The 11,010-nt window shown below is 39.6% G+C and overlaps 1 protein-coding gene across 5 annotated transcripts in view; it reads right to left on the reverse strand.

Annotated features, from left to right (window-relative positions):
- Window positions 1-11,010, reverse strand: part of Cep112 (centrosomal protein 112kDa) — a 517,700-nt gene that overhangs the window by 272,604 nt on the left and 234,086 nt on the right. For all 5 annotated transcript variants that reach the window (XM_005402141.2, XM_005402139.2, XM_013503230.1 and 2 more), the window contains one exon: window positions 775-957. In XM_005402141.2, the coding sequence (XP_005402198.1) occupies window positions 775-957 (183 nt within the window). The remainder of the gene's footprint in view (window positions 1-774; window positions 958-11,010) is intronic.

Genomic DNA, 11,010 nt, shown 5'->3' on the forward strand with positions numbered 1-11,010 from the left:
ATCTCAAGAGGATATATACTAAAGGCCCTGGATTATATACACCCTAAACAACGTATTGTACAACAAAGATACATACCCAATAAGATTTTTTTTCATCTGAAATTTATAAAGATAATTTTCCATGCTGACAGTGCACATTTCATCCATAAGTTTGAAGAGTCAAATGCTCCCACAGCTGGGGGTTATTCTGCCAAATGGCTTCCAACAGGGAGTACAGAGATGGAGGCGAGGAGGCATGTGTACGTGCATGCAGGAAAAAGCGACAGACCTGATGGGAAATAGCCCTTCTCTGGAGGCATTTTTATCAATTACCATCCGAGTGATCTAATCAAATATAGAGTCTCAAGGAAAAAAGCAACACTAGGGAGGAAAAGCAAATATTAAAACAGCTGCCTGATTACCTACAGAGATTAAAACAAAAAGCAAGGAGTGAGACTGGGATATTTCTTAGGGATTTTCTAAGGCTGAGGGGAGGGGTAAGGGGCAGATACCTTAAAAAAACATCATGAAAGGAACTGAGACAAGATTATAAAAAAGGGGCCAAGTTATAGCGCGCCATGGGATTTTTAATCTGGCTACCTGTGGTTTCTGTAGTTAAAGCCTTATTCATCCCCCAAACGGGGGGTGGGGGTGGAGAAAACAAAAAAAATCACATTTTTATGTCAGTTTTGCAAATGATCAAACAGCGTGCCCCAGTAAGAATAATAAGAAAACATTTAGCGCTGATGACTTTTAAAATTAGATACCCGTTTATCAAATATTATTGATAATTACCTGTGCATCTCGTTTCTTGAACTCTTGAATTTGATTTTCGTGCTCCATATTGGCAGCGCGAAGCTGTTTCCCCAGGTTTTCAATTTCCCGTTCATGGTCTCGGACTAGGCTATCCTTCTCTGCGTTATGCTGCTGTAATAGGTGCGTCTTCTCCTGTTCATGCTCCAGCTTCAGCTCTACTATCTGATTGGACAATGAGGAGGACAGTTCATCAACAGAACATCCTTGTCGTCATGACAACTCATGTACAGCTTAATTTTACCCTAATTTGTCCAAGTTGAAATTTTTATTTTTGCGTCATTATTGCCTCACCCTGGAAATACCTTCATTTGGTGGGGGGATTTTATTCACACCTCTTCATATTCAAAACACTTGGCCATATTCAGAAAATCCTTTTACAAACTGTTGACACAAATGTCTGAACATTGAAAAAAATTATGTCGAATGCCAGGTATTTGCTCGCCAAGAATTCGGGTACTACTGATCAGCAATGGTTGTAAATGGTTAATAGTCAGTACGCTGTGCTTTTTGCTTAAATATACACATGTAAAAAGCAGCAATCAGATCGGTCAGTTTTCTTCATGATTTTCAAATAAAAGATCTGAGCTAAATACGCATCTGGATTATTGTATATACAGTTGTCTTTTAAAAAATAAAACGATAAATTTCAAAGCTCTATTATCTCGTTGTCAGCTACGGTATACCAACATAAACAGATGTTATGTCTTCCAGAAGAGCACCTGCTGTGCTGCAAGCTTGCATCATGATTTCATAAAAAGCATTCTATTCTCAGGATCCGTTCCCAGTCCACTCCACACTGGAGACTGTGACCTTGGCCAGTCTTAGCCTCTCCCTGCTAGACTGAATGGCAGCCTGAGACCAAGGGCCTGGTTGCCGCAGCTTTGATACTAATCCTCCCAGACTGTGCACAATGGCACCCTACCTGGCCTGCAAACTATAGCCAGCCAGGCTGTCTTTGAAGCAGGTGATGAATAGGGGACTGCAGGAAGCCAGCTTCCCCAGTGAACTCCAGGCCACACAGCTGTTAGAACAGTCACTTGGATTTTTCTTCAGTTTTGGTGGATTTCAGGGGGAAAACTGCTGTTATCTAGAATAGGTTGTGTTATTTTCGGCGTGAGAATCCATCTTCAAAAAAGCTAACAGTAGGAGCCAGCTCCAAATCGATCTTGTTGCGTGCACTGAATCACCAGACTACCTTATCTTAAAGCTATAGCATTCATTTATCCACGCATGCACACTGCACTAGACTTCACAAGTTATTTTTCTTTGAAATTTGAAATTCTCAACCCTACGTGCAAACTAAGACTGAAAACATAAATTAAAACTGCTTTAGAAGAGTTTGCGAAATATTTTCTTCTTGTGACATTTCTTGGAGAGTTAAAAAATCAACAAATTTCTAAGCATTCATAAACTTACCATGCTATTTAGAAGAAAGAAAAGTAAACTAACTCCTGAACTTACATACCTAATGAACAACATAACGTATAATATGGAAAAATTATAAATTTTCATTTAAGACCAAAAATGTATTTTAATGAATCTATTTAAAATTTAGGGGGTTTCCCCATATTTTTCTGTTGTTGGCAAAACGTGAAAAAAAATGAGCACAGAATGTTTTTCTTAATATATACTAAAAATTTCTTTGATTATTTAAAATAAATGTGCATGTTTTATTCTGTGATTCACATAAGTACTATGTTTAATCCCAACAGAAGAGAGAAATTAAAATGTTATTGTTATTACAGCTTTTTTTCAGGCAGCCAAGTATATGAATTAGTGAGTTGGAATATATTTTGGCTCTCAGACACATTATTATTTCTGTTCATTGTTATACTATCATGCATCATTATAATAAAATGATAAACTTTAGTCAAAAAGTATGTAACACACTGAAAAAAAGGAGGAGGTAGAAAGTTCCAGTAGGATAATGAGGATAACTTAAAATTGATAGCAAAACATTTCACAAGTAACCAAATGACCTTTACCTAGAAGAGAAGAATTACAGAATCAGCCCCGCTCCCGAAAAAGGCACATGACTGTAAGTAGATGTGATATCATTAGTTACGGTGCTTAGTTTTAGGATGTAGTAATAACACACTTCTGTAGTACCTTTCTAATCTGAGTAATTTCAAGTGTTCTTAGAAACTAATCACTATCCCCTTGCCCTGGATCACATTTATTTACTCATTTTAAAAAGCTAGGAAAAAATGAAATAGTGGTTATAGAATTTGAGCAGTACAGGTAGATATTTGTAAGTTATTGTTGGTTGTTATTTTTCCAGGGCCCGTTACTCAGTAATCCTACTTAATGAATAAATCTCATAATAAATCTCTGAAGCCTTTTTAAATCAAATAGCTGAGAGTCATCTGCTTAGTCCGGCAATGCTAACTTCTAGATGTTATGGACCCTTTATGGTCTTAACCTAGATTTCCTTGCTGTCAGTATCTTTTGGAAGGGTGTCATCTCTAGATAAATAGCAGAGTCCAGAGGAAAAATCTGAATGTTTTTCAGATGGTAGATGGTATCCATAGGCTATTCCTGGCTTGTGTTAAAAATCAATGTTTTACTGGTCCCTGGGTGCTTCTACACAAGCAAATGTTGCAAGAGTCCTTCAAACTTTCCAGTTTGATTCTTTATAGGAACACCTCAAGAGTGAATGTGAAGAAACAGCATCTCTTCTTTATTTTGGACTTCCTTACCCTGGATACTTTGGGTTGATCAACAAGAATGTCTAATAGAATTAATGATGATTGAGATAGTACACTGTGGGAAATGTGAAGATATAAAAACATACAGCACCCACAAGAATGAATATTGAATAGGTCCATCAACTTCTGAGTCCAGTGGAGTCTACATCATATACAAAGAGGAACAGGATGTACCACCACAAAGAGTAGTTAGCGGCATACTTGTAATACAGAAGGACCACAATCCCCTAATCCAAAAGCACTGGGCCACGAGCCAGGCAGTAATGCTGGGTATGTGCCCACTCTCCACAAACTAAATGTGTTCCAGAGACAATGGAAGCAACTAGCATTCATGTGCAAGCACCTGATAATCACTTGAGAGACTGGACTTCATGGCTTGGTGGGCCAGGCGTGATGGCACAGGCCTGTAATCCCAGCACTCTGGAGGCTGAGGCAGGAGGATCATTGTGAGTTTGAGGCCAGCCTGAGCTATATAGCAAGTTCAAGGCCAGCCTGAACTACATAGTGAGACCCTGTCTCAAAAAAAAAAAAAAAAAAAAAAAAAATTCATGGCTTGGTGTTTGAGGTTAGAAGACACAATAGCTTTATTGCCCAGAAACCTCTAGGGTGATCCACATGAAACTGCTTTTTTACCCCCATAAGTCAAAATAGGAGATAATAAAAGTCTACTCTACCTACTGTGCTACTCCCTAACACATTCTGAAACTGAAATTCAAGAGTGAAGTTTTGACGTTCTGAAGTCCCTGAAAACATAGCCCTCTGCCACAAACTGACTCACTTTACAGTCTGATGATGATGTCCTCATTCCAACAAAGGTTTCATAGAAGTGCCCCATGGCCAAAGAAGGACCTTTGAAGCCCTAAGAAGGACCAAGACAGAGCTGAGAGATTTCTAAGTCTCTGGGTGTCCTGGAATCTATATTTTATTTATTTATTTGAATCTATTTTAAATCCCAGTAACTTTTTCAATAGTGCTAGCAAATATGGCCTGAGTAGTAGTGATTCTCAGTACACAACAATGCAAAACTAACACAACCTTTTAATCCACTTCAATGCCAGGAACTCCAACGTGAGAAACATAAATTATACATGCAATAGAATGCATCACGAGACACTGAAAAGAAAGAATTTTGGTGCAAAATATAATTGAACCTTGGGCTGCAAATACCTTGTTCTGTGAGTGTTCAGCACCACGTGCAAACATTTCTAGAAAATTTTAACATGATCAACGAGCAATGTCTTCTAATACAAGTCATCTGTGATGCCAAATGTCATATGATCACAACTGAGCCAATGGTTCTTCTCCCTCTCTCTCACTGCAGAATTGTGGGTGATCATCTCCCACCAGCAAGAGGGTATAGGGAAGATCTTGTCTACAGAAGAGAAGGAGAAAAAGGTGGAGGAATCCTTTACTTCCCAGGAGATTAAGGAGATACGCAAAACGTGCAAATTTTGTAGAAAGGCACCATCCCAAGAAGGCTGTAAATATGTGACAATGCAATGTCACATTTCCACAAACTTCTCAAATGAAGGCAAAACCAAGTGTTACTGGATGGCTTCCTTGTTAAAGTTGCACAAAAAAGAAAAAGATTCCAATGAACTAAAAGCAGTGATTTTATGAGTGATAGTGAAAGTCAACCTACACAATAACCCTCCTCTCTCTCGTCTCTCTCACACCAGCCACAAAGGCTTTCAAACACAACTGGTAGTTAATTTGTTTATTTTTCTTTATAGTTTGTGTTGTCTTTATTATTTTGTATTATATTACATTATTATAGTAATTTTTATAGGAATATTTTGGGGCTGTGAAACAAATCGTGAGTTTCCATTATTTCTTATGGGGAAATTCACTTTGATATACAAGTGCTTCAGATTACAGGCATGTTTCTGGGACAAATTACAGCCACAAACCAAGGTTTTACTGAATTAGATAAAATAACCTCAAAGTTAACCAAATTACAGAATCTATGTTCTATATACCTTGGTGAAAAAAAGTTAAAGCACTGGAAAGTTGGGAGAGAAGCCCTCCCTATTCTCCATCGAAGAAAAGAGTAGGAGAGGGAGTTTACAGTTAGAAGCCCATAAAGGGGATCTGTCCTAAACTTCAATGATAAACGAGTAAAATACAAAAGCTAAGAGTTTGGAAGGATATAGATTCTACCTAGTACAACGTTAATCTTAAGCCAGAAACTTTCCTTATAAGACCAGAATAGTCGATAATTCAGCTCCTGCTGAAATGGTTTTAGCGGGAGGAGGATAACTGTATTCCAAGGCAAACAGTGCTACATACTGAACATACTTGGCACTGAAACTTCTGGGTAAAGATAACAGGAGAAACTGAAAATTGTGAAAGGAATAAAAAAATGTTAACCAAACAAAAGAATGTTAACTGGAAGCAAACACAGGAAAGAGGAATGTTATTGATCAAATATTTCAGTTCAAGGTAGTTAAGGAAAGAAACAGAAGCTTCTGACTTCATTTGGTGACAAACCCTATTTTGTCCCCACCCCCAGATGTAGAACTGATGACCTGAAAGAATGCTGAAGAATATCCTATAATATCCTAATTTTAGAGACAAATGGGATAAAGACGCATTATTCATAGTTCTTCTTCTGTCTGGATGGCGATAGGAAGATTAATTATACGGTATAAAAAGTGGCTACTGGGAAAGAGGAATTAAAGGTATGAAACCAAAAAACAGGCCGATTATCGCTAACAGAACATAGGCCTTAGAGCTCCCATCAGAAAAAGAAATCACCCTAATATGTAGAGCAAATGCTGCTATCGCACATTAATAAATTGTTAAAATAGTTTAACTAACAAAAGTTTTCTCAAAACTCCAACTAAATTTTCCCACTCCATCCCCATTATAATCTGAAACTACTGAGAAGTAAACACAATAAAATATCTATGTCCTAAAGACAACCAGATAGAAAACAAAAGCACAAAAGCAGTTAAAGACAATCCATGCATTTTATATCAGCGCAAACATTTGGATGATGGTACTTGTTCACCTTAAGGTCAAGCAACATGAACAGAAACCAATTTCAGGTATTTATAAAAACATGATATTAAGGAGAAGTGAACTTAGCAAAAAAGAGAAATAAAAGAAAAGAGGAAGACAACAGGCAAGATCCATCATTCAGGAGGTAGAATACAGATGCCTTAAAAATGGGAAAAATGAGAGTTACAGAATACAATAAGAATAAATGCAATGAAAGAAGAATTCAAGGATAAGATAACACAACTAAGAACTCAAATGATCACACCACAACATGAATCCTAACTTACATACAGTAGTAGCCTCCAGTGCTTCCCGTGGGTGAGTTCTGTGGCTGAAAATAACAAGACCACTTTAATATTCTCATTTTCCTGGTACTTTTGGCTCGTCCTTGGTACTAGGCCAAGGCAAGTCTGTTTCTCCACTTCAGAATAATAGGAGTACAGTGGCAGTGAAGACTACCTTGGAAAGTCACAAACTACTGTAAATGTGCTGCAGTTTTTAAAAAGATGGATGAAGGACAGTTCAAATGCTTTGAATTCTATCAAAATTTATATTGCATCAGACTAACAGTTCAGGAGACACCAGGCCTTAAAATATTAGCCATTTAAAACTAGGGTTTTTCCACTGATCTTACTGGGTAACCCTTCGTTATTATCCTACATTCTAGTCAAGGGCTCACTGTGGAAAGCTTTTGTTTCTTGGCTGTAAAATTCAGTATTACCTTTATGTAACTAAGACTTAGGGCATTAAGATATATGCAAAGAAACAGATACACCAGGCTCTAGTATTTCCATCTAATGAGATAGAGACCTAATATCATCCCATGTGCGCCTGAGCAATTTATGTTCACAAAAGAGCACACCTGAAACGTCAAAATAAGTTATAAACTCCAGAGCTGCAGAAATGCAGCTGCACTAGGACAAGGTCTACTGTAAAGTTAGGACAGTTTCATGAGACTGATCTTATCTCCTTACAAAAAGATTTTGGAATCTTTTGAAAAATTTCAGTTAAATGATATACAGTAAGATGTACTATTAGACATCGGTTAAGTGAGAAATAAAGACTATGTCCTTTAAAGATAAACTAGCATGTATACAATCCCCGCTGTGTCTTTGGAGTCATAATAAGACTACATTTATCACAGAACATGCTACAATATGGTCTGATTTTCTGACCAACATCTTCATAGAAATAGGCACAAAAAATAAAAAGCACCTGGTGTATTAGGAGCAGAAGTAGAAGATGTCATCTGTGAGAGGCTGTGTGACTCCAGATTCATTGTTTGATGCAAGAAAAAGAGCCATGAGATCTGTCAATCAATAGGTCAGCTAAGCCAGGTAGGCTCTGTTTATTTAAAAGTTTAATACTGCTGTGATAACTGCTATTAGAGATGATACAGGGGCCGACCAACATACACTACTTCCCTCCTTTTCCTCTCTAATCAACCAGCAATCTCCAGGGACAAGTCCTGCAGATGCTCCTGAAGCTCAAGATACACTGATGACTGCAGGCTGGAAGTACTGCACTGATTACCAAGCCGACAGGCAAAGCAAGTGCTGGAAGTAAGTAGTACCATCCATGGGCATCTTTCCCATTTAACACTTGAAAATATTCATGAGGCACCTGCAGGTAATGGGTGACAATAATTACGCTGAGCTTTTACAGCTTTCCAAAAAATTAGCTATTATGTTCTCTGTCTTCCTATCTGCCAGATCTCAGGCAAAACTCAGAGGGGACTCAGGCTGTCAAATGCACTTTCTTCTTTTTTAAGGCTTTAATAATGGGTCAACTGAAGTCATGCAAATTAAGAAACTTAAAACCTCACCTTTATAAAGTTCACATTTCTAGGAAAAATACCTTAACTATATTTTATTTAATGTTTCTTTCTCTGAAACATTGTTGTTGATAAAATATGCATTTGTCTTCACCTAGTACATCACTGCTTTTCAATGAATATGAAATATGACGATCATCTCAATTTGCCAGCTAGTATGGAATTTAGAAAGATGAACAGGTGAACCAGCTCACAGATTCCTCCCTCACCCCTCACAGAGGTCGGTAAATAATGACTGGTTTTTTTGAATGGAGCAATGTGGCATCTAGAAACGATCAAAAAACAAAATCCCAAGTAGTCAGAAGAGAGCTTCTTAACCTCCCTCTGTCTACCTGCACAGCCCCTGCCTTTCCCCCTGCTCAAGTGGCTGGCTGGCTTTGCGGGTAGCTCAGACAAGTCCCTCCACCTGAGCAGTGGATGCCCATCCCCTCTTGCCAAAGGAAGCAGGCTGCTCTCAGCAGAGTCACTCTCAGCATCCTGTAAGTCAGCATCATCAACATCTTCTGCTCCTTTGGCTCATTCTTACCAACAACTATGTGTTTTACTGGAGCTGATTTTTAAAAAACTTTTGCTTGGCCGCAGCTACCACCCCAGCTAGCACCCCGTTCTCTGCTCCTCTGTCATTTAGAATTTCCTCAGAAGTCTTGCTCATATCCCATTCTCTCTCCATGCCTATCGGGTGGGCTTTCATTCCCACATTCGACTGAAACTGGCCTTGTCGGGTGGCTGAAGACCTTGCCAAAAAAGGAAGGTCTTCTAACTTCCCTCCCTGGCAGCACCTGAAACAAACAGTTACTCACTTCCTGCTTCCTGAAATACCTAATGCGTGCGTGTGGCTCACACTCGGTTTTCCCTTTACCTCACTAGCTGCTCCTTCTCCACCTCTTTTATTGCTTCCTCCTCCTCTTTCCCATCTCGAATTGTTATGTGCCCCTGAGCTCACTGCTGGGACTTCCTGTCTTGCCTATTCACGTCTCAGTGTCTGTCACCACTATTCCCCTGATTGTTCATCTGGAAAACTTCTAAGTCACATCTGAGCTCCTTTTTGGTCTCTCGTTCCATTTCACATCCACTGACAAGTCCCGCTGCAAAATAGATCCCCAATCTGACCACCTGCAATCACTCCACAGCCTCTAGCTGAGACCTTGTCCCAGCCACGTCTCCAAATGAGCTTCCCCGACTCCTTTCCCGCCTCCCCTACCACCAGCGCTTCACACAGCAGCCAGACAGGTCCACGTAGACACAAACCATGTCTCGCTAAAGTGCTCCCCTGGGTTCCCATCACACTGGAAATGAAACCCAAGCTTGACACCAAAGCCAGTACCCGCTGCTGTAATCTGCCCTCCTCTTGACCTGCACACCTCCCACTCTCTCCCTAGCCCCTCCTCTCCCTCCCCAACAACTGAGGTCCTTGCTCCCCCCTCTGCCTGGAACGCCCTCACCTCATCTCACGTTTATGTCTGCCTCCTTCACTTCCATTAGATCCTTACTAAAATACCACTTCAGTAGAGCCCCCCCACAACTTATCTAAAATAACATCATTCATAAAATAATAACTTTATATACAACTGACCAGTGCATGAGCCTGCTTAATTTTCTTCCTAGCAATTACCATCTCAGCTTAGCCTTTGATAGAAAGCTTGTTTACTATCATACCCTAAGCACCTGGAACAACGTTTAGCACAAAGAAGGTGCTCTATGAACACATGTACACAAAGAAGGCATTATTTCCACCTTTGTATTTTTAATGTGTCTAGGCAGTGGGAATAAGGAGTTAGCCATACTACTATCCTGGAAAAAAAAGAAATGAAGTCTCTCTAAAACTAAACAAATACCCTTCCTACTACAGTCCCCAAACAAGCTCCCTTCATCTTTGCCCCCTTAATTTCCACCCCAGATGAAAAAAACCTCAGGGAAAAATAAATAGGAAAAGAAAGCCCTGCTTCCACTATGCCAGTTCTGTGACTCCAGGCTCCAAACACCAGGCCTGGACCCATGATTCAAACGCTGTAGCTTCAGTGCCTGGGTCTCTAATTCTGGCAACCTAGCAGTTAGGAAGTGAGTACTTAGCCTGGCACCTATAGGTCCAATGTGTGACTTGTGGCCATAACTGAATTCCTGAGTTAGGTGGTAAAAGAAATAATTTGACAGCATTACTAGGTTAGGGATTATATTAGTCTTGATCACCACTCAGGACCAGCATGGCTGACATATAGTTGGGAGCTCTAAAATTATTAAGTACAAATTAAAAAGGGAAATCGAAGCAAAAGAAAACTTTTAACAAGTGTATCATAAGGCTAGAAAGGAGAACAAGACAAAATAAAAGCCAGCTACGGTACATTAATAAATTATACATGCATATAAATCAATAAATTATATGAAAACCCATTTCAAAGAGATTGAATGGAGACCCACAGATTCTTAGTTATTTCATCCAGAAGCACTGGAGACAAACAGCTTTACAGAGCATTTCTGGTCAGATCAGTCTTGTTACCACCAAAGTAACTGCCAAGAGCTCCACTTCCACGCTCGCCTGTCCCTGAATTCCCCGACCGCAGGAAGTGAGCGTGCCTCTTATCTCACAAAGAAAAGCCTTCGGGGCTGGGGATTTAGCTCAGCGGCACAGCACCTGCCTGGCAAGTGCAAGGTCGTGAGTTCGATTCCTGGTAC

Source organism: Chinchilla lanigera, unplaced genomic scaffold (genome assembly GCF_000276665.1).
Source record: "Chinchilla lanigera isolate Chin_1 unplaced genomic scaffold, ChiLan1.0 scaffold00077, whole genome shotgun sequence".
Classification (NCBI taxonomy): Eukaryota; Metazoa; Chordata; class Mammalia; order Rodentia; family Chinchillidae; genus Chinchilla; species Chinchilla lanigera.